The 25419-nt window shown below is 41.4% G+C and overlaps 1 protein-coding gene across 1 annotated transcript in view; it reads right to left on the bottom strand.

Annotated features, from left to right (window-relative positions):
- Positions 1-25419, bottom strand: part of dcc (DCC netrin 1 receptor) — a 1174821-nt gene that overhangs the window by 268187 nt on the left and 881215 nt on the right. Inside the window, 2 exon segments of the mRNA XM_055661435.1 lie at positions 4119-4273; positions 6083-6239. Of these exon segments, the coding sequence (XP_055517410.1) occupies positions 4119-4273; positions 6083-6239 (312 nt within the window).

Raw genomic sequence — 25419 nt, 5'->3', positions numbered from 1 at the left:
AGGATCCCACTAGAAAGCTGATTTAAAATGGACTTTAATTTACAGCAATTGAACACTAAATTCCTTCCATTTGGCCTATTAATTATTTGGACACTTAGGCTATTTAAAAATGTTAATCATTTATTAAGAAATGGATAGATGTTTAGATCTAGTAATTGAAGTTTGAAATTAGCTACACTTGGGTAACTAACTAATTATATGCTTAAATTTCAGGTCATCCAAGTAAGATTATTTTATATTTGTTTCAGAATGGTTCAATCTACGATAACTGAAAATTTCATTCAGTTCTCTTAATTTTTAAGAAGGTTATGGGTTTTTGACTGTCCTCGATCACAGCTTTTTTGTTATGTCCATAGAAAATCAATAGGGAACAAGATGCTAATTTCCGAGTATGAAAATGGCCATAACATTTTAAATACTTGAGATATGAAAGTGAATTCAGTGTCAAATTAAACTTCTTTTTATGCTTTATCTGATGGGATAAATTACAGACTTGATTACAGACTTGATTTTTTAAATCTCAAAATTTTGTAGCATTGCTAATTAATCCAGACCGCCAGCCATCTGGGGGTCCGACTACCGGCAGCAATCAGTCGACCGTCGCCATCATCCGACCGACACACAGCCCGTCACAGTGCGGCCGCACGGGGGAGACGATGCGGAGGGCGGCCGTGTTCGTGTGAGAGTGGGTACTCTCCCGAGGGATGCGCTCCTTTGGCCGCTTACAACTTAGTGCTCGGGTTCAGAATGCCCAGTCACCTATGGCTCGTGTGGGAAAATGACCCCCACCCTCCCGTCTCCATCGGCCAGTGATGTGATGGACGTGGGGGTCTGGACCAATCACTGACAAGTCCCGCCCCCCAGGCGACGTCATGTCCGTTATTTGACTTTTTCGCAGAGCCACTATTCGGAAAGTTGCCTTGTAGGCGACACAGCCTTTCAGTGAGTCGGCGTTTCCACAGCGCCCTTTCGCTGAGTTTAACTTTAGGCGTCCCATCCTTTCGGTTAGTTGGCGTTTCGGCTTCATTTCCATTCAGTTATTTGGCTTCCACTTCTCTGCTTCGACTTCTCATCCTTCGACGCCACATCCGGGTACCCTTGGTATTAACTCTTAAATTGGCTGAAGCAATGGTTTCTGCGTTCACCTTTATTTGTTTCCATTTCGGTCCATGATAGCTACTAGAAATCCTCCTGGTATGTGCAGGCAATCATTGTAATGGATGTTATATAGCATTAAAATGGATTACAGCCACATGCAGAGCTTTGATGCTTGAATTTACATTGTAAGGGATTGCAAGAACATAATCAAAAAGGTCCCTACTGGGTTTGAGTACAATGTGACATATTGGACATCTAAACATATGAAAGTTGCAGCAATAAAAAGCCAATCATTACCTTTTCAGCCATAAAACGGGAATATACCACCCACTGCCCTGATTAAGGTTATTTTATCAGCGCTTTTCAACACAAAGAATACTTGGATTTTGATCCGGCTTTTGAGCAAGGGTATTTTCAGGTTTACAAACGTATCATAAACATGACTAGGTTGGAAACAGAAAGTGTAACATCATTGGACAGGATGTGCACTGTAAAGTTATCTCTGAGAATCCTTGGATACAGAAATACTTCATATTATATGGAAAATGGAGAAAGTAAATGTCCATGAATAAGGTACTTGTTCTTCACAATGTCTGAAAGAGCATTAGTTCACTGACAGGTAAACACTTAAGGAGTAGGAAGGGTGCTTGTTTATAGATCTATGCTGAATTGGTGAACTGTGATTAGTCAGAGCTAAAGTACGACCTTTATCCGCATTGGTCCTGGGTAATTAACAAGTTAATTCAGCTAGAACCTCATCATTGATAGGCATCCAATGAACCTTACTATCCATTGCATGTGGGATAATGTTATTGATTATGCAAGGTCCCTTTAGAAGTACTGCAAGAAAATATGGATCATATTGTCCTGAGAGTGACCATCGATGGGCTTTCCAGGTATAACATGGTCTTTTCAATGCAATATAGGTTTGGTTTGCTTGCTTACATTGTATAATATTGCGAAACAATCCAACCCCCATTGCATTAAAGTAAGCTCCCTCATGCATTCCTGTACCCATACAGCTCTCCAATTCCATGATCAACTGAGCTCTAGGTCCCAAGCTGCCATTCTGCTGCCCCCTCCACCCTGCCTCCACAAACATCATCTCATGCCTTAGAAATGACATCTCCCTGCTTCATGACATTTATTATTTTCAGGCTGCTTCTGATCTCCCTACCTACAAGCCTTCTGTTCTTCAGAGTTCAGCTCTAATACCTTCTCCTCTCTTGACATCCATTAGTTTCAAACTCCCTTTAACACTCTTCTCCTTCAAAACCATACATTTGTCCCTAAGGTCAGCTCACCTCATACTGCACCCCACCAACTCAATTGTCCTCAATATGGACTGCTGGACAGCACAGATTTGATGGGCAGCATGGTGGCGTAGCAGTAGAGTTACTGCCTTACAGCACCAGAGGCCCAGGTTTGATCCTGACTACAGATGCTTGTTTGTATGGAGCTTGTATGTTCTTCCCAGGACCTGAGTGGGTTTCATTCCTCTGTTCTATATTTCTCTACATCATCGTCTATATCTCTCATTTCCCTTTCCCGTGACTTTCAGTCTGAAGAAGGGTCTCGACCCGAAACGTCACCAATTCCTGTCTGAATTTTGAAGATTGACAGGGGATCTTATAGAAACTCACAAAATTGTTAAGGGGATGGACAGGCTAGATGCAGGAAGATTGTTCCCGAAGTTGGGGAAGTCCAGAACAAGGGGTCACAGTTTAAGGATAAGGGGGAAGTCTTTTAGGACCGAGATGAGAAAAACATTTTTCACAGAGAGTGGTGAATCTCTGGAATTCTCTACCACAGAAGGTAGTTGAGGCCAGTTCATTGGCTATATTTAAGAGGGAGTTAGATGTGGCCCTTGTGGCTAAAGGGATCAGGGGGTATGCAGAGAATCAGGTACAGGAAACCGAGGTGGATGATCAGCCATGATCATATTGAATGGCGGTGCAGGCTCAAAGGACCGAATGGCCTACTCCTGCACCTATTTTCTATGTTTCTATGTTTCTCTCCAGAGATGCTGCCTGTCCTGCTGAGTTACACCAGTGTTTTGTGTCTATCGTGGGTTTTCTCCAAGATCTTTGGTTTCCTCCCACACTCCAAAGACGTACAGGTTTGTAGGTTAATTGGCTTGGTATAAATGTAAAATTTACCTAGTGTGTGGACTCTGTAAGCCAAAGGGCCCGTTTCTGCTCTATATTTCTAAACTAAACTAAACTAAACCTCAAAGTGTACAATACCTCTTCACAGTGCCTGTGACATTGGGAAACCAACTCATTTTGGGTCCACTGGAATTTCATACTACAATGGATGTATTATTTTATTTTATTGCATTTGTTCTATGGCTGTGTGAAAAGGAGAAATTATCCACTTTCTCCCCTCAGGCACATTTTAATATGCATTAATGATGACAGCAGCCTTAGTACTGACTTGACAACCTCCCTCCTTTCCACAAAACCCCATGTTCTGTAATCATTCCATTTGCTGAAATAAATTTTGCCAACGCTACAACAATTTGTAAATGGTAACAACACATGTAAACTCTGTATGTGGTATTGAATAGAGAGATGCAAACATCTTTTTTTCATGCACAAATTACCAGTGAAGGCCACACGTTAGTGAGAGAAGAAACACAGTGATCACTACTCAGGTGGAGGAGCCTAGAATTAGAGGGCATTGTGACAGGCTGAGCTGAAGGGGAGTTTCCAGTGGACTGTATGTCTTTGTAATGTCCTGCTCTAGACAGCTGTGGATAGCCATAAGTAGCTGTACATTGAAGGCTACTTTTTGGACAATAGTGAAATCAAAGGTTATGAGGATTAGGCAAAAAAAGAAGAAAATGAGACCTTATTGAATGACTCGCTTCCGCTTGTATTTCTCCTGTTGGTAGAAAGATTTTGGCCCCAGTTCTATAAAGCAGCATTGTAATAACTCACATTTTACCAGGGAACAGTATATGCTTATGCTTGTGTGAATTTGTTTACATCTTAACAGTCCATTTCTTAACTACTTACGTTCAGGCTGAGTAGATACTTTAATAGGTTGCGAACTCTGCCCTGGTCCAAAGTCATTGTAGGCTATGATCCTAAATGTATACACTTCTTCTGGTTTCAGATTTCCAACAGTAAGTTGCAGGTCTCCATATTGCGAAGTATTTAATGCACGCTCCCTGAATTTAAACAGAAATAATGGTGAGAATGTGCTGCTAAACATTGTAATCCACGACATGGAAATAAGATGCAGAGCTGTCTCCATCTAATATTTCACAGCGAGTTTGATTAGACAGAAAACTCTGAACTGTGGGGAAACAATCAAGGCTTGTAGTTAATCACAGGAAATGTTCTTCAAGATCTATGCAATAACTGTCTGCTCTTTGTCAGCACTAATTTAATAGAATCAGTGGTAATAATGTTCTGTTGTGTTAAAATGATGTACTAGTCCTCCCCAGTGACCACTTTTAAACACCACTGGGCATTTCTGTAGCCTCTGGGCAATATTCAGTACTATTTCTCCATGCAATATCTTGCTGTGAAAATCTCAGTTGACATGCCTGCATCTGGTGGAAAAGGCAACACAGGCAATGAACAAAAATAGAATATAAGAATATTAAGAAAATAAAAAGAGTATGAAAATAGATAATAGAAAGGAAAGTAATGTAGAAAATAAAATTTGGTAAAAATATTTCTGGTCTGGCTCAATGATAAATGAGCCTTGCTCATTCGAACGGCAGGAGACTGCTTATTTCTGACTTTTACAATGTTTATTTTTTCAGAAATGTGATGAACTGTAACTATTACAAATGATTATGTTTTGTAGGAGTGATAATATGATTGGTGGCAAAGTTCCAGCAAATAATTATATTTACTACATTGTAAAAGCTTCCAAGCAGTAAAAGGTTATTCCAAAATATGTTACAATGCATAATTAGCTGCCTTTAGGGAAACAACTATTTACCCAAGATTTCTATTCTGAATCAGGGGATTAATAACAAATTAAGGAATATTGTAAAGCAGGACTTGTTGATATAATATATTGTTTAACTGGAAAATTACCCCTAACTAACAATATATCACACAATGAACTTAACAGTGGCTCCCTGAAGCCTTTTCTTCTATACAAACGATAATACAGCACAGTTCAGGCAACATAATCACTGCAATTTGTTAAAGTTAGCAATGGATCATTGTGGAATTTCTTTATTGGGGTCATGGATGTCCGAAAGCTTCACTACAAATATGACAAAGGTTTTCACTCTAGCTCAGTACACAAGGCATTAATAAAATAATACCAATATCAGAGTAACTTTTCAACTGTCAAATAAAATGAAGTTGTGATTGAAAACGTGGAGAAAATGTATGAGAGGGAAAGCGTCACAGAACCAGACTCTCCAGGTTTGTATTTAATCACAGGAAGTGTTCTTCATGACCATGTGGCCATCGTACTCATCCGTACTAATCCCATTTGCAATCCTTTCATTATTGTCCTCGCTTTCAGTAAATGGCCATAAACAAAATATTGAGGTAAATAGAGAGCAAGTTCTTTTCAACATTCATTCAATGAAATGGTCATGCATGATGAACTAAAGAAAGGAACTGAAATGAGCTGGGAAAAAAAGCTGACAGACTAAAAGAGGCAAAAGTAGAGAAATAAAGATGTGGCACAAAATGGTAAGTAGTAAATTAATATTAACATATTGATTCAGTGACACACGTGAATAGTCTTGGTCTGAGTGGAATATCGAACGTGCACCAATTAAACAGCCACAGAAAAAAAAATGTGAAATATAACATTAAAGAGAATAATGCATTGTTAGTGATCTTGGAATCCTTCAGATAAATTATTAAGTAGAAGCAAATGCATCAATAAATTTGAAATTATTTTAAATATTCAAAATGATACCCATAATGTGACATCCTAAATAGGCATTTTCAATTTGATTCAAGGTCAGTGTCTACGTGTATTTTCATTCTGCACCTACCTGTTAACACCTTCCCTGGTGAAGTAGACCATGTAGGTCTGGATGCTTCCATGCGTCTCGACAGGAGGGCGCCAACTGAGTCGGACGAAGCGGCTGGAGACCAAGACAGGGACCACATCACGAGGGGCAGAAGGAAGGACACTGGAGCTTGGTAAGGCTGAGGATTGAGCAGGAAAGGAACTGGTCAGTGAGGCAGGTATGCACAGGATTCTCAGTGTGGGAACTGATGGGGTTACCAGGATTTGAGATGAGCCATGCAATTATTAGGTTGGGAGGAGCACACATTAAGTAACAAAACATGAAGTAATCGAAAAGGGAGAGAAAAACAAATTGGGAAGAAGAACTGAGAGTTTCAAATAATTTGTCGTTTAATATCTATAGTTAAACAATTCACTGCCACAAATACAGTAATAACTAATAAAGCATATGAACATAGTAAAAACATACCAACTGGGATGGTAAACATTTTAAACAGTCTGATTTTGATAGAAAATATTTTCATTCAACATTCAGGTTCTCATTATTTGAGACAAGTCTCTCAGAAAATATATCATTTATCCCACAGACATTTTGATGTCCCATAAAAGCGTTTGTTTCACTGTTTACCAAATAAGTAAATTGTTTCCACCTTCAAGTAAGCTAGACAAGATGGAGACGGGAAGCAGTTACTCTGCTTTCAAGGTTGTAAATCTTTTGTATTCCATATTCCCAAAAAATCTGGATACTTTCACCGAATAGATTGAAAGGCAATGTATATTTCTGGTCAGCGGAGCAGTGAAGAAAACAGGCAGAAGAGTAACCATATAACCAAATAACAATTACAGCACGGAAACAGGCCATCTCGGCCCTACAAGTCCGTGCCGAACATCTTTTTTTCCCTTAGTTCCACCTGCCTGCACTCATACCATAACCCTCCATTCCCTTCTCATCCATATGCCTATCCAATTTATTTTTAAATGATACCAACGAACCTGCCTCCACCACTTCCACTGGAAGCTCATTCCACACCGCTACCACTCTCTGAGTAAAGAAGTTCCACCTCATGTTATCCCTAAACTTCTGTCCCTTAATTCTGAAGTCATGTCCTCTTGTTTGAATCTTCCCTATTCTCAAAGGGAAAGCTGATCCTCATCAACTCTGTCCATTCCTCTCATCATTTTAAAGACCTCTATCAAGTCCCCCCTTAACCTTCTGCGCTCCAGAGAATAAATACCTAACCTATTCAACCTTTCTCTGTAACTTATTTGTTGAAACCCAGGCAACATTCTAGTAAATCTCCTCTGTACTCTCTCTATTTTGTTGACATCCTTCCTATAATTGGGCGACCAAAATTGTACACCATACTCCAGATTTGGTCTCACCAATGCCTTGTAGAATTTTAACATTACATCCCAGCTTCTATACTAAATGCTCTGATTTATAAAGGCTAGCATACCAAAAGCTTTCTTTACCACCCTATCTGTATGAGATTCCACGTTCAAGGAACTATGCACGGTTATTCCCAGATCCCTCTGTTCAACTGTATTCTTCAATTCCCTACCATTTACCATGTACGCCCTATTTTGATTTGTCCTGCCAAGGTGTAGCACCTCACATTTATCAGCATTAAACTCCATCTGCCATCTTTCAGCCCATTCTTCCAAATGGCCTAAATCACTCTGTAGACTTTGGAAATCCTCTTCATTATACACAACACCCCCTATCTTGGTATCATCTGCATACTTACTAATCCAATTTACCACACCTTCATCCAGATCATTGATGTACATGACAAACAACAAAGGACCCAACACCGATCTCTGAGGCACCCCACTAGTCACCTGTTTCCAACCCGACAAACAACCATCCACCATTACCCTCTGGCTTCTCCCATTCCGCCACTGTTGAATCCATCTTGCTACTCCTGCATTTATACCCAACAGTTGAACCTTCTTAACCAACCTTCCATGAGGAACCTTGTCTAAGGCCTTACTAAAGTCCATATAGACAACATCCACTGCCTTACCCTCGTCAATTTCCCTAGTAACCTCTTCAAAAAATTCAAGAAGATTAGTCAAACATGATCTTCCAGGCACAAATCCATGCTGACTGTTCCTAATCAGACCCTGTTTATCCAGATGCTTATATATATTATCTCTAACTATCTTTTCCATTAATTTGCCCACCACTGAAGTCAAACTAACAGGCCTATAATTGCTAGGTTTACTCTTAGAACCCTTTTTAAACAATGGAACAACATGCGCAGTACGCCAATCCTCAGGGACTATCTGGGAGACGCAAGGCGAAGCTGACACCAACTATGACCTCACTGAATGGTGCAGTAGGCTTGATGAGCATCTGGCCTAATTCTGCTGCTATTTTTGACACATTTACTTCAAATTAATTCTGACACATTTACTTCAAATTAATGAAATATACAAGAGATTAAAATCTCATTAAATTAAACTGTGATAAAAGAATAGAAAACACAGGATAAAAGTAGCTGAAATCTAGCTTCCCCCATTTCATGTGGGACTACAGCTCTAACTCCCATAGAGCCATAGAATAAACTTGCTGACGCCAACCACGATGCCCCATCTATATTAATCCCACCTGCCTGCAGTTGGCCTGTATCCCTCTAAATCTTTCCTATCAATGCTATGTTCCTGCTTTTTCCCCCCATTCCAGATTTTCCATCATTTTCTCATCACAGTTTAATAAGGAGTAAGCCATTTAGAACGGAGACGATTAAACACTTTTTCCTCACAGAGAGTGGTGAGTCCGTGGAATTCTTTGCCTTGGTGGTAAGTTCTCTGGATACTTTCAAGAGAGAGCTAGATAGGGCTCTTAAAAATAGCAGAGTCAGAGGATATGGGGAGAAGAAGGCAGGAACGGGGTACTGATTGGGGATGATCAGCCATGATCACATTAAATGGCGGTGCTGGCTCGAAGGGCCGAATGGCCTACTCCTGCACCTATTGTCTATTGTCTAATCAGATCCCATGACAATCTACAGTGTCTTTCCCCAACATTCCTGTCTCATCCATTCTGGAGTTCAATATGATGCCCAGCCATATTCCACCATCTTGGCTTAAAACTTTCCTTCTCTCAAATCACACCTCATACTCTCTTACACTCTCCTGCCCATTATATCCCCCTGGAACCCTCATGTATTGACCTCTTTTTGCCTTTTCACTTTTGAAAAATGTTTTGGCCATTATAGTTACTCCATCTCACATAAACTCAGTCTCAACCTTTGGATCTAACCTCAATATTGTTGTCAGCCATAATGCTTGCTCAGCAGAAGCCCTCAAGATTAGTCACTGTAAACATCCATAAATACATCCATCTAACAACAACTGGAAGCCGCCAGGATTGATGGCCAGCTGGGGAACAGCATCTCATAATTCGTTTGGGCAGCTTACAGCCCAGTGATATGAATATTGATTTCTCTAACTTCAAGTAACCCCAGCATTCCCTCTCACTTCATCCCTCCCCCACCCAAATCGCACCAGCTTCTCGTTTTCACCCAACAAACAGCTAACAATGGTCTGTTTCCGTTATCATTGTTATGTTTTTGCATATCGTTTGTTCAATGTTCTATATCTCTCTACATCAGACAACAGACAGCCAACCATATCATCTCTGGGTGCCCACTCTACCACCCACCAAATGGAGCTCAGGGCCTGGCAGACATTGACGCAGAGACAACAACCTGGCTGCTCAACACCCGACTTGATCTCACTATTCCTTTGGTTTATGTTTTATTCGCAAGAAGAAGACTGTCTAGTGACTGTCTATATCTCTTGTCTCCCTTTCCCCGGACTGTCAGTCCGAAGAAGGCTCCCGATCTGAAACATCACCCATTCCTTCTCTCCAGAGCTGCTGCCTGTCCCACTGAGTTACTCCAGCACTTTGTGTCTATCTTCGGTTTAAACCACCATCTGCAGTTCCCTCCTACACATTATTCTTATGCACTTCATTTTCACTTCTGAGTTTCGTAAACCTGTTGATGTGTCGTGTCAAACCCCTACATCAGGACTTGATGGCCTGGATGCTGGATTTATATCTGAAACATCGACAATTCCTTCCCCCCCGACCCCCACAAATGCTGCTCAACCCACAGTAGTGCCTCCAGTATATCGTATGTTACATCGAGGATAACTGCTCATTTTTGAAACTATATCTCTCATTTTATCTCTCATGTTCAAAGACAGATGGATCTCTCCTTTAACAAATCATCTGCAAGGTAGAATTTCCAACAGAGCAATGCTGCTTCTGGAGCATCAGGCTAGGTAATTGCATTCAAATACCAGATATAAATTAGCTGCGAAAATTGGAAAAACACTTTAAAAGGCACAGCATCAAATAAACAAAGTTAACACTTAGGGAATTAATACATTGTTCATTACAAATAAATATCTTCTTCAGGCATAAAGAAAACACTGGAAAAGTGAACCAACTGTGGGCAACAAGGAACGTTAAAGTTCATGAGTGATAGGTGCAGAATTAGGCCATTCGGCCCATCAAGTCTACCCTGCCATTCAATCATGGCTGATCTATCTTTCCCTCTTAACCACATTCTCCTGCCTTCTCCCCAGTACCCCTGACACCCGTCGTACTAATCAAAAATCTATCAATCTCCACCTTCAAAATATCCATTGATGGCCTCCACAGCCTTCTGTGGCAATTAATTCCACAGATTCACCACCCTCTTACTAACAAAATTCCTCCTCATCTCCTTTCTGAAGATACATCCTTTTATTCTGAGATAGCCTCTGGTCCTAGACTCTCCCACTAGTGGAAAGATCCTTTCCACTGAAAGAGAGCATTAGATCAAAAGCGAAGTTTTATACTGCTCCAAAGCAATGTTGTATTCTACATTCCATCTTTGAAATGGACTGTTAAATCAAGGCTTACCTGCTCTTGCAGGAAGATGTAAAAGATCGATTGGCACAATTTGGAAGAAAATAAGTTATTCATCATACCATTGTCACAAAAAAATTTCAAAAACAAATCATAACCGCACTGCTCAATTTGTAGCAGATGCTTGTAGCAAATCAACTGCCTTGCTCCCTATGTTACAACAGTGTATTTGCTACGAAAGGATTTAATTGTCAGTAAATTGCTGTGGGATGAGGTGGGGTAATTAATGGTGCAGTATAAATGCAAGTCTTTCCTTCTATAAAACAAACTTATTATCCAAACCCTCAAGTACGCAAGGATGAACTGACTACAAAGTAGGAAACGTTATGGAATATTTAATATTCTTGTCAAATGGTTTTATTTCACAAGTGTGAGTACAAAGAATGTTCCCGGTATTCAGTTGAGACCAAGCACACACTGCAGATGCTGGAAGGTTTTTGAGTTAATTTACTCAAAAACATATGGACAAATTGATATACTTTGAAATACGTTGCCCATACAATGGCAACATACTCGTTAGAAATTAAATTTTGGTGCAAAACTCTAAAGTCAAAGTGCATCCATTTAATAAATAAGAAGAAACAGATGAGAATCCTGTACCAAGCTTTAAGAGCATTGAAAGTAATTTTACTTTTAATCTATAATTCTCCGGCAGTGTCCAAAAGCGATCCACACGTGGCAGGACGTAGCTGAGGTGGGGACGATCGCAGCGTTTAAGAAGCTATTAGACAGGTACATGGATAGGGCAGGTTTAGAGGGATATGGGCCAAATGCAGGCAAGTGGGACTGGTGTAGATGGGACATGTTGGTCGGTGTGGGCAAGTTGGGCCTGTTTCCACACTGTATGACTCTATGATGTGGGGTTTATGCTGCATTTTCATTTTGTTGGTAAATGAATTGTTAAACTTAGAATATTGAAATTGAAAAAGTAATGCGGAACATCAAAATATATGAAATGTGCTCTTGATAATAAATATCGAAATGGTTAGCTCTGCCTTTACTGCTCTGGAGAATTGGGTGTTGGGAAATCATGCTGCATCGTGTATCTCGTTTCGGTGATAAATGGGTGAAATTTTGCCTTATTCCGAGTGGATCATGCTGGCCACATTTCTGGATGAAATTGAGCCAAATTGAACCAAACACTACTCTGTGTGATCCACATTGCCATTGCTGATCTAGTTCCAGCAACAGGCAAGCATCTGGTGTCATCATTATTCATGTAACATCCATTTCTGCTCATGCCAACATTCAATGGAGCTCGAGGCTCTATGTTATGCCCATCATGGAACATCAGAAGTAGAATAGCTTGTTGCGTTTCTTGCTCGTTGAAGGGACTCACTGTTTATTTCAGAAGACCTGATTGGCATCAGAATTCAGTGCACACCACTCGAGCATCTTCTAAACCTCACAGAGTGTGTTTAAACAAATTAGAATTGTTTCCTTCATTCAGTCGTCCACAGAGTTGTTTATGCAGAGTATCAAAATCAAGAACCCGAGGACATATTTTTAAGGTGAGAGGAGAAAGATTTAATAGGAATCTGAAGGGCAATTGTTTTCCACATGGGCAGTGGTGGGTATGTAGAATGAGCTGCCAGAGGAGGTAGTTGAGCCAGGCACTATAACAACAGTTAAAAGGCTTCTGGACATGTGCAGGATAGGAAACGTGTAGTGGCATATGGGCCAAGCACTGGCAGGTGAGACTGGCGAAGATGGGACATCGTGGTCTGCATGGGTAAGTTAGGCCAGAAGGGCCTGTTCCCATGCTGTTCCATGATCCTATATATAACTAAGACACACATGCACTAAATGGTTAAGTGGTGACAGCACTATATCATAGGCAGTTTCATTATGGGCATGAATGGCCAGCTACAATAGGTCAAGAGACTCAAAGCAGGAGGCAACATCCATCAGCAAAAAAAATCTATCTTAGATATCACCAATACTTCATGCTACCTACCTGATCCCATCCGATGAATAAGTATCTAAATTCACCATTAACAATGGTTGTGGGATTTACTGTATCCTGGATCAGGATTGTAATAGCTGATTGATGATTAATTTGATGATTAGCTGCAAGGAATATTTGGCAACTCAGTATTATGATGGTAAGTGCTTCCAGTTATAGTTTGTTGTGTAAATAATAGAATAAGCTTAATTTTGTAAAATAATAAATATGGTTGCTATTTGTAATTTAAAATAGATTCATGGGACTTGTGCAAACTGCCCACTTTGAGGGTACTGAAATGTTGTGCAGTGTGTCTAATGACTGCATAGAGAGGAAAATATAGGAGGATGCAAATGGAGAGTTAAAAGTTTCTATTACAGCAAGCAAGTCCATAATTACAAATATACAGAATCCAATTAATTTTTGCCAGCTTTATGACATTACCAGCTAAAGATTAAAGATAATAAATTAAGTTTCTCTTTGCAAAACACATTCATTGAATAACCACAGACACCATTAATTAGTCATTTTATTTGTTTGTAATTTAATTCAATCAATCTTTATTGAAAATCGGGCCACGTTAGCAGGATGTGCAGTCAGGCCAATTAATGGTAATTGTGTGCACGAGCAGAAAATTGGTCAGCTGTATTAAGTTTTATCAGTGTCACATACCTTTCTCATAGAGTACCATATACACACACTATTGTATTGATTGCTTATAGGGTGAAAGCTGGCTGTGAATACCAATAGTAAACTATTGGTTGCACTGTTCAGTCAAACATACCGGTGAAGAGATTATGGCAAGCACACAAATACAAAAGACCTTTGCATCCATTGAAAATAAGACAACAAAGGCTGGCTCCACTGAGCACAGAAAATTGCATTCTTTAATAGCTTACAACATTCTTTGGATTAGGAAAGTCCAGTGAAAGTCCAAAGTCCATAAGTTTGATCTTTTCAAAAATAGTATTCAAAGGATTACACATATATCGCACCTGACACACACAGTCTCAAGACAGCCCAAAATGTTTCACAAGATATGAGGCTATGAATTATTTTTTAAAGTGTAGCCATTGTCTTAATGTTCAAGCGGCAACTAAAACAACACCCATACCAACGCTTAAAATGTGGGTTATAAATATGTTGGACACAGCACATCTTGAAGAAATGCGACTCCTCCTAATAGATAAACCAGACCAATTCTTAACGAGTTGGTCTCCATTTATTGACTTATTGGATACATGTGGTGCAACAGAATAGTAAAAAACAACTGTGTCAGGTCTGGGTGAAAGATGGTCAAGAATACAAATACTCATCTCCTATCTCCTATTTGCTACTCTCTCTCTTGCTCTTTTTTATTTCTTACTTTTCTTCCTCACTCTCTCTCTCTCTTTACACACACTACACGTTTTTCTACTCTCTATTATCTTTCCCTCTCTCATTTCTTTAAAAAATATATAAAAAATGAAGTTGTACATAGAATGTAACATGTCAACATATATTTGGCACCTGAAAAAGGGTACCACTGTATTGTACTTACTTCTAATAAATAACATTTTTTTAAAAAGCAGCAACTAATGCAAACAAAGCAGGCTCAGCAAACAACAATGCATTGTACATGGAGAACTTCCTATTCCACCTTTAAATGCCACTGCATTTTCACACAATTGTAATGAAGCATCAGCATGGACAATGCACGTGATTCTGTTACAGGATTTACAGCGTGCTACAGTGTTCTGCTGCCACATGATTTCTCTTGGCCAGCTGACTTGAGATGCTTTAGGGCCTCCCATGGACCACTTACTGATTTGCTCTTCAGAAAACTGCTCAATTATCCTCAAATCCTTGCCAATCCGACTGCCAAGGTCTGCAACTCATGTCTGCCACAACTTCCCATGGCTGAGGAGTTATGATTGTAGCTAAGAGGGGGCTCGTGCATGGCTCCAGGTGTTTATCTACAGCAGTTTGACAATGTAGAGGGTTTCCAACATTCTCTGTTGACTTTTCTTCTTCCTTGGCTGGCCACAGCTATCTGAATGTCTAATGTGCTATAGCCGAGTTGGTTGTTGTACAAGCTGACAACATTTGCTGGGTTGAAGGGAGCCAGTGATGAAAGACACAAAGTGCTAGGGCAACTCAACTGGTCAGGCAGCATCCCTGGAGAATATGGATGGGTGACATTTTATCATGGATGAATGTAGAGTTTCAAGCTTCAGGTTGACATTGCTTTCAACACTAACTTCATTCTTTTTAACTCACACTAGAGGTTGTGCAATCCAGGGTTATATTGTGGAAAGGTGCAAGCCATATCATTTCTGCAGTCTCCAGACCTCTGATCTTGTTATAACCATTTACAAAATGTTGTTAATGGAGAACGGATTTATAATTAAATACTAGACTAAGTGGGACCCGTTGGGTCCCATGTTCACATGGGAGGGCTGATTCCCCAACACAATATTCCACCTCTCCACCAATTCCAATATTGGTATGGGTTCTTGGGGTGGCAGCTCAGTCTCTCAAGCGCTGCCTGATCTGCTGGCAGCTCACTCACGGCTGGTGGGCTTGCAGTTGATTCATGGCTATTCCTTGAAATTCCATTTCAAGCAGGGTGCAAGGCCACCAAATTCAAATCCATTTTCCTACCATTTCAAGCAGGGTGCAAGGCCACCAAATTCCAGTGCAGTTTCATACCACTTCAAGTTCATACCATTTCATGCAGGATGAAACCATCATAAAACCAAACTTACAGTTCAGTAGACATTCAGTGTGTTCAGTTGATTCACAGCTTGGACAGAATCGTGACCTCTCCCTCCCCCATCATGCAGAGACTGAGCCACACCCACACTTCTGGGTTTTATAACCCCTCCCACCGGAAAAGGGGTGGCCTTCATGGTGTGATTGACAGGAGAGAGATTCTCAACATTTTCTAAACAATAATAACACTTTTATTTTTAATTGATGGGAAGAATTCTCTACACCTGCTGGGCAGAGGGGAACTGAGTAAGATGGCCAAAAATCACAGCCGTAAGTGATAGCGTTTTATCTAAAATCAATATACAGTGCAAACAGGAAACATAGAAACATAGAAATTAGGTGCAGGAGTAGGCCATTCAGCCCTTTGAGCCTTCACCGCCATTCAATATGATCATGGCTGATCATCCAACTCAGTATCCCATACCTGCCTTCTCTCCATACCCTCTGATCCCCTTAGCCACAAGGGCCACACCTAACTCCCACTCTTTCCAAACCCTGCAAAACAGAAACCGCCTATAGCCAATGAAAAAAAATCAGAGCCCCCGTCCGAAATCTCACTGCCCTATGCGACCAACAGTCTGTAAAGTTAACACGGCCTCGACTACCCTCTGTGGCAGAGAGTTCCAGAGAGGAGGAAGGCAACCTTCATCCCCAGGGCTCTCGATCACTGTGAAAAAATGTTTCTATATGCACTTTTTTAATTGAAGTATTTAGGAAGCACTCATCTTGAATGGTTTTAAAGGATTTCCCCCTCTGTGAAATCCTTAAGCTGTGACCCCTTGTCGTGGGCTTCCCCAACATCGGGAGCAATCTTCCTGCATCTAGCCTGTCCAACTACTTAAGAATTTTGTAAGTGCATTTGCAGTAGTGCCTTTTAACTTCAAGCCAAAGCACCCAAGCCACCATTTGCAGTCCATAGTGCCTTTCAACTTCAAGCCAAAGCACCCAAGCCACCATTTGCAGTAAGTAGTGCCTTTCAACTTCAAGCCAAAGCACCTAGGCCAACATTCGCAGTAAGTAGTGCCGTTTAACTTCAAGCCCAAGCACCCAAGCCACTATTTGCAGTAAGTAGTGCCTTTTAACTTCAAACAAACCATATTTGCTCATTTTCAAACCACATAAAGGGGACTCACAGTTGAGTAGACATGTGTTCAGTGTTATTCAGAGCTCAGAGAGACGTGACCCTTTGGCTTCATCCATCTTGCAGAGACTGAATGTGAGACACCACTTCCTGGTTTTATAGTCCCTCCACCTCCCTCCAGTAGGGGCAGCAGAGAGAATGGTGAATTTAAAAAAAAATCATTATTATCTCGCTGATGTGTCATCGATGGGAAAAATCGTCCAGTCCAGGAAGGCGGAGGGGGAGGGGGGGGGGGGGGGGGGGGGGGGGGGGGCTCTGAGCGAGGTGGGCCAAAAATGACTGCCGTAGGTGGCGGCGTTCTCTCGGAAATCGCAGCAAAGTGGGCCAAAAGCGGTCAAGATCAGACTTTTAGTAATATAGATAATACACATGAAGAGAATTGAAGAAAGCACCAGGAATGTAACAGATTGGTTATTTTGCCATTATATTTATGGAATAACAGAACTTTTACAGCAGAGTCCATGATTAATTGATAGATTTAAATCATTTCAAAATTAAGAACTGGGCTTTTACTCAGTTTTAGCATGGTGGAGTCATTCGCCACAAGATACCCAACCTCTGACCTGCTTTTATAACAAAGATATGGTTAGATATTATTCATATCAGTAGATGACTTGCCAGGCCAAGCTTTTCTGACAGCCCCAAGCAATGGCAAGCATTTTGATCTGGATAAATTCAATGTGGTGAGATATATTCCAATCTCCTGGTCATAGATGGAGGGGCTTGAGGAAGTAGTCAAGCCAGATGATATGATGCAGTGTCTGAAACAAATGATTTAAGCCAGATGGACGGAGTCCCAGCATAATGTTGAATGTTTGTACAGACCATCATTTCATGTGGATGGTGAATTAGCTACTAAATGTGACCTGATCTTCAGTAGTGTTATGCCCCTGTCCCACTTAGGAAACCTGAACGGAAACCTCTGGAGACTTTGCGCCAAGGTTTCCGTGCGGTTCCCGGAGGTTCCCGGAGGTTTTTGTCAGTCTCCCAAATGGTTGAAAGTGGTTTCCGCTTCTTCAATGTTCCAGCGATTAAATCAAAAAATTCAAAACTGGCCGCGTCTAAATATAGGTTGCCGTTTTAAAAATCGGTAATTTTTTAGTCGAAGCCGGTTGCGATGCTAGTTGAAGGTGATTGCTGGAGATTGCAGGTGGTTGCCGGAGGTTGCAGGTAGTGGAAGGTAGTGGAAGGTAAGACCTTGATGATGCAGGTAAGACCTTCCACTACCTGCAACTGCCAGCAACCACCTTCAAGTAGCATCGCAAACGGCTTTGACTAAAAAATACCGATTTTTAAAACGGAAACCTATTTTTAGTCGCGGCCGGTTTTTAATTTTTTGAAATAATCGCCGGAACATAGAAGAATCGGAAACCACTTTCGACCATTAGGGAGACTGACAAAAACCTCCGGGAACCGCACAGAAACCTTGTGTGGGGCGCAAAGTCTCCAGAGGTTTCCGTTCAGGTTTCCTAAGTGGGACAGGGGCATTAGGGTAATTGTTCCATATCATGAACATCTTAACACACCTTTGTTGCTTCACCTGAGCAAGAGGATGTACCCGATGAAGGGCCTCTGCTCAAAACGTCACCTATTATATTTCTCCAGAGATACTGCCTGACCCACTGATATAGTCCAGAAATTTGTGTCTATCAAGACGGTGTACCTGCTGGCTAGCGATAGATGGGAAGATTGTTTACAATATAACAGAAGCTCATCGATAGTAAGTAAACAGGCAAAGGAATAACTACATTATCAGATAACCCCAGACATATTCTGGAGAAAACAAGAGCAGGGTGAGCCGCAATTGGAATCAAATCAGGAAGATTGCTGATTCAAGCATGTGTTGAGAAGACTTATACTAAATGACATTAACTAGGTTTTGGCAGTTATGTTAAAGGTTTTCTTTTGCTTTTGATCTTTTTATTATTTAAGTAGCATCAGCCAGCTGAAAATATGTTAAAATGACGATGGACAAGTGTAATATTGGTTGCTGGTACTAAAAATGATATTATGTGAGCAACTGCTCTGTGAAATATTACTACAAGGTTCATCTCTATTGGCTCTGTGGAAGAAAGATGCAATAAGAATGTTACATTTGCGCTCCTCCTTCATTTAATAAAGTACCACTACGATTAGATTGCATTGGTAAATACTTTTCAATATTTAGATAGAGAATGTCTCTAAACCAATGCAAAAATACTGTACATAAAATGCATCACGGACATATGCCACTGACTCCAACTAGTCTGTTATCAATGACCTTTTCATGTGAACCATTATTTGCATTTCCTCAGCATATTTTACCATTAATCATTCAGAACTGTGTACTGTCTTAGTTTTAACCCCACTTGAATCAGACACTGCCAAATCCTGCTGTGTAACAGCAAACAATCACTGTGAGTTGAATTGAAGAGGGTTTTTTTTTGCCCAACTCCACTAATACTTAAAGCACTCCACAAAAGAAAATGATTATATTTTACCTTGGGATGCTCTGAAGAGGTGTGGGGACTGCTTTCAGGCCACTAAATGATGAAAATAATTGCCAAGAGATGCAGCTTTTATTTTTCAGTGATTGCAGTACTCCACATACATATCACCAAAATAGCCCAAAGAGATTTCTCTATTCATATAGGACACAATAGACAATAGACAATAGGTGCAGGAGTAGGCCATTCGGCCCTTTGAGCCAGCACCGCCATTAAATGTGATCATGGCTGATCATCCCCAATCAGTACCCTGTTCCTGCCTTCTCCCCATATCCCCTATCTTTAAGAGCCCTATCTAGCTCTCTTTTGAAAGTATCCAGAGAACAGGCCTCCACCGCCCTCTGAGGCAGAGAATTCCACAGACTCACAACTCTCCGTCTGAAGAAGTGTTTCCTCATCTCCGTTCCAAATGGCTTACCTCTTATTCTTAAACTCTGGCCCCTGGTTCTGGACTCCACCAACATCGGGAACATGTTTCCTGCCTCTAGCGTGTCCAAACCCTTAGCAATCTTATGTTTCAATAAGATGCCCTCTCATCCTTCTAAATTCCAGAATGTACAAACCCAGCCGCTCCATTCTCTCAGCATATGACAGTCCCGCCATCCTGGGAATTAACCTTGTAAACCTACGCTGCACTCCCTCAATAGGAAGAATGTCCTTCCTCAAATTAGGGGACCACAACTGCACACAATACACCAGGTGTGGTCTCACTAGGGCTCTGTACAACTGCAGAATGACCTCTTTGCTCCTATACCCGACTCCTCTTGTTAAAAAGGCCAACATGCCATTTGGTTTCTTCACTGCCTGCTGTACCTGCATGCTTACTTTCATAGACTGATGAATAAGGACCCCCAGATCCTGTTGTACTCTGCCTTCCTGTTTTTCATCACATTTATCCACATTAAAATTAATCTGCCATGCATCTGCCCACTCCCCCAACCTATCCAAGTCACCCTGCATTCTTATAGCATCCTCCTCACAGTTCGCACTGCCACCCAGCTTTGTGTCATCTGCAAATTTGCTAATGTTACTTTGAATCCATCCAAATGATTGATGTATATTGTAAATAGCTGCAGTCCCAGCACCGGGCCTTACGGTACCCCACTGGTCACTGCCTGCCATTCTGAAAGGGACTCGTTCATCCCTACTCTTTGTTTCCTGTCTGCCAACCAATTTTCTATCCATGTCAGCATTCTACCCCCAATACCATGTGCCCTAATTTTGCCCACTAATCTCCTATGTGGGACCTTATCAAATGCTTTCTGAAAGTCCAGGTGCATTACATCCACTGGCTCTCCGTTGTCCATTTTCCTTGTTACATCCTCAAAAAATTCCAGAAGATTAGTCAAGCATGATTTCCCCTTCGTAAATCCATGCTGACTCGGACCGATCCTGTTACTGCTATACAAATGTGCGGCTATTTCATCTTTTATAATTGACTCCAGCATCTTCCCCGCCACCGATGTCAGACTAACTAGTCTATAATTCCCTGTTTTCTCTCTCCCGCCTTTCTTAAAATGTGGGATAACATTAGCTACCCTCCAATTCACAGGAACTGATCCTGAGTCTAAAGAACACTGGAAAATTATCACCAATGCATCCACAATTTCTAGAGCCACTTCTTCAAGTACCCTGGGATGCAGACCATCAGGCCCTAGGGATTTATCAGCCTTCAGTCCCATCAGTCTATCCAACACCATTTCCTGCCTAATGTGGATTTCCTTCAGTTCCTCCATCACCCCAGATCCTCTGGCCACTACTATATCAGGAAGATTGTTTGTGTCCTCCTTAGTGGAGACGGATCCAAAGTACCTGTTCAACTCATCTGCCATTTCCTTGTTCCCCATAATAAATTCACCTTTTTTGGTCCTCAAGGGTCCAACTTTGGTCTTAACTAATTCTTTCCTCTTCACATACCTAAAGAAGCTTTTAGTGTCCTCCTTTTATATTCTTGGCTAACTTACCTTCGTACCTCATCTTTTCTCCCCGTATTGTCTTTTTAGTTATCTTCTGTTGTTCTTTAAACGTTACCCAATGCTCTTGCTTCCTGCTTAACTTTGCTACGTTGTACTTCTTATCTTTTATTTATATACTGCCTGAAGTCCCTGTCAGCCACGGTCACCCCTTACTCCCCTTGGAATCTTTATTCCTCCTAGAAATGAACTGATCCTGCACCTTCTGTATTATTCCTAGAAATACCTGCCATTACCTGACATGTTCCACTGTCATCCCTGCAAGGGTATCTTTCCAGTCAACGTTGTCCAGCTCCTCCCTCATGGCACCATAGTCCCCTTTATTCAACTGTAAAACTGACACCTCAGATTTACCCTTCTCCCTCTCCAATTGTAGATTAAATCTGACCATATTATGGTCACTATCTCAAAAGGGAAAAGGAAAAGGAGAAGTACAACGGGATCTGGGGGTGCTTGTACATCAGTCTATGAAAGTAAGCATGCAGGTATAGCAGGCAGTGAAGAAAGTGAATGGCATGTTGGCCTTCATAACAAGAGGAATCGAATATAGGAGCAAATAGGTCCTTCTGCAGTTGTACAGAGCCCGAGTGAGACCACACCTGGAGTATTGTGTGCAGTTTTGGTCCCCTAATTTGAGGAAGGATATTCTTGCTATTGAGGGAGTGGAGCGTAGGTTTACAAGGTTAATTCCCGGGATGGCGAGACTGTCATATGCTGAGAGAATGGAGCAGCTGGGCTTGTACACTCTGGAGTTTAGGATGAGGTGGATCTTATTGAAACATATAAGATTGTTAAGGGCTTGGACACACTAAAGGCAGGAAACATGTTCCCGATGTTGTGGGAGTCCAGAACCAGGGGCCACAGTTTAAGTTTAAGAATAAGGAGTAAGCCACTTAGAACATAGGCGAGGAAACACTTTTTCTCACAGAGAATGGTGAGCTCTCTACCTCAGAGGGCGGTGGGGGCAGGTTCTCTGGATGCTTTCAAGAGAGAGCTAGATAGGGCACTTAAAAATAGTGGAGTCAGGGGATATGGGGAGAAGGCAGGAACGGGGTACTAATTGGGGATGATCAGCCATGATCACATTGAATGGCGATGCTGGCTCGAAAGGCCAAATGGCCTACTCCTGCACCTTTTGTCTATAGCCAATGAGGCCAGTTCATTGGCTATATTTAAGAGGGAGTTAGATATGGCCCTTGTGGCTAAAGGGATCAGGGGGTTTGGAGAGAAGGCAGGTACAGGATACTGAGTTGGATGATCAGCCATGATCATATTGAATGGTGGTGCAGGCTCGAAGGGCCAAATGGCCTAATCCTGCACCTATTTTCTATGTTTCTATGTTTCTATGTCTATTGTCTAATGGCTCATTAACCTCAAGTTACTTTATCAAATCTGGTTCATTACATAACACTAAATCCAGAATTGCCTTCTCCCTGGCTGGCTCAAATACAAGCTGCTCTAAGAATCCATCACAAAGCCACTCTACAAAGTCCCTTACTTGGGGTCCAGTACCAACCTGATTTTCCCAGTCTACCTGCATGTTGAAATCTCCCATAACAACCACAGCATTACTTTTACTACATGCCAATTTTAACTCCTGATTTAACTTGCACCCTATGTCCAGGCTACTGTTTGGGGGCCTGTAGATTAGTCCCATTAGGGTCTTTTTACCCTTACAATTGCTTAGTTCTATCCATACTGACTCCACATATCCTTTTTCAATGTCACCCCTTGCAAGGGACTGAATTTCATTCCTCGCCAACAGAGCCAACCCCACCCCCTCTGCCCACCTGTCTGTTGTTTTGATAGGAGGTATACCCTTGGATATTCAGTTCCCAGCCCTGGCCCTCTTGCAGCCATGTCTCTGTAATTCCCACAACATCATACTTGCCAATTTCTAACTGAGCCTCAAGCTCGTCCACTTGATTTCTTATACTTCGCGCATTCATATACAACACTTTGACCTCCGTATTCATGTCCCCCCTGGCACCGCTCGCAATTGGCCCCGACCTTACTCTTTTATCCCTTCTCAAACTTTTCTTGCCATTAATTCGAGAATCTTTTGTAGTTTTTCCTGTAGTCACTTCCCCTTCAACTCCATCTTTATACTCCCAATTTGTCAATCCCTCCCCCCCACTATTTAGTTTAAACCCAAACGTATAGCCCTAGCAAACCTGCCTGCCAGAATGTTGGTTCTCCTCCAGTTAAGGTGCAACCCGTCCTTTTTGTACAGGTCACTCCTACCCCAGAAGAGATCCCATTGGTCTATAAATCTAAATCCTTGCTCCCTGCACCAGCCCTTCAGCCACACATTCAGATCCCCTATCTCCCTGTTCCTGTCCTCACTATTTCGAGGTACTGGAAGCAATCCAGAGATAACCACCCTACAACCCACAATTAACCTATTTCTGATGCAAATGTAGCTCCTGAATGACTACAGTTAATTGTTGCTCTGAAATAGGTAACTAAGTTACGAACTGATGTAACAGCATCATGTTTAATAATGTCGATGCAATCTAGGGCCATCAGAATGATCATGCAGCACTAAGTAGAAATGTTCATTCTTCTATTGTTATATTCTGTTTCTGGGCATGGTGTTGACTCATGCTGCTTTATCATTTCTCCAGCTTCACCTGCTCTCCTATGTTGCAGTTATTCCTCATGAGTAATGCAAGCGATTAGTGACGATGAAATTAGGGGATGACAGCAAATTGCTGAGATGAAAGCATGTCTTTAAAGGCAATTTATCTGTGTGGGTTGAAAGCAGAAACTGTGCCTCATTCTGCTCTGTGGCTACTGTTGGTTATTGATGTGGATATTGATCTAGTCTGTTGAAATGTATACATTATACAGTATTAGCTGTGAAATAGAGGGTGAATTTAATACATCAGAAAAGAAGGAAGTTTCAATGAGTAATGGAAAGATGGGGAGCAATGGGGGAAAGAATGCAGATGAAATTCAATGTCAGTAAATATTGATGATGGACATAGACAAGTCAACATACTCCATGTGGACGTAACCTCTGCACTGTGCGAGTATAAAGAGAATCACGTTTGCTGTACATCAATATTTTTGCATTGCATGGGTAGGCTATTAAAGGCATTACAGGTGAGTGGGCAAATGTTTGGCAGATGCAGTATAATGTGGATAAATGTGAGGTTATCCATTTTGGTGGCAAAAACAGGAAAGCAGACTATTATCTTAATGGTGGCCGATTAGGAAAAGGGGAGATGCAGCGAGACCTGGGTGTCATGGTACACCAGTCATTGAAAGTAGGCATGCAGGTGCAGCAGGCAGTGAAGAAAGCAAATGGTATGTTAGCTTTCTTAGCAAAAGGATTTGAGTATAGGAGCAGGCAGGTTCTACTGCAGTTGTACAGGGTCTTGGTGAGACCACACCTGAAGTATTGCATACAGTTTTGGTCTCCAAATCTGAGGAAGGACATTATTGCCATAGAGGGAATGCAGAGAAGGTTCGCCAGACTGATTCCTGGGATGTCAGGGCTGTCTTATGAAGAAAGACTGGATAGACTTGGTTTATACTCTCTAGAATTTAGGAGATTGAGAGGGGGTCTTATAGAAACTTACAAAATTCTTAAGGGGTTGGACAGGCTAGATGCAGGAAGATTGTTCCCGATGTTGGGGAAGTCCAGGACAAGGGCTCACAGCTTAAGGGTAAGGGGGAAATCCTTTAAAACCGAGATGAGAAAAACTTTTTTCACACACAGAGTGGTGAATCTCTGGAACTCTCTGCCACAGAGGGTAGTTGAGGCCAGTTCATTGGCTATATTTAAAAGGGAGTTAGATGTGGCCCTTGTGGCTAAGGGGATCAGAGGGTATGGAGAGAAGGCAGGTACGGGATACTGAGTTGGATGATCAGCCATGATCATATTGAATGGTGGTGCAGGCTCGAAGGGCTGAATGGCCTACTCCTGCACCTAATTTCTATGTTTCTATGTTTCACCTCAGATTGAACGGTCGATAGCAGAGATGTAAATAGAACTAGAGGTTTGGTATGGAAAAGAATGTGACTCCAACTTAAGTTCTAAACATAGAAAGTCATGGAAAGAATGAAAACAGACCAACAAGGGTCCAACAATTAAAGACCCATGGATGCAAGAGATTTAGAACATT

The sequence above is a fragment of the Leucoraja erinacea genome, chromosome 1 (assembly GCF_028641065.1).
Source record: "Leucoraja erinacea ecotype New England chromosome 1, Leri_hhj_1, whole genome shotgun sequence".
Classification (NCBI taxonomy): Eukaryota; Metazoa; Chordata; class Chondrichthyes; order Rajiformes; family Rajidae; genus Leucoraja; species Leucoraja erinaceus.
The sequence above is the reverse complement of the archived record's forward strand: the minus strand, read 5'-3'. Positions and strand labels throughout refer to the sequence as shown.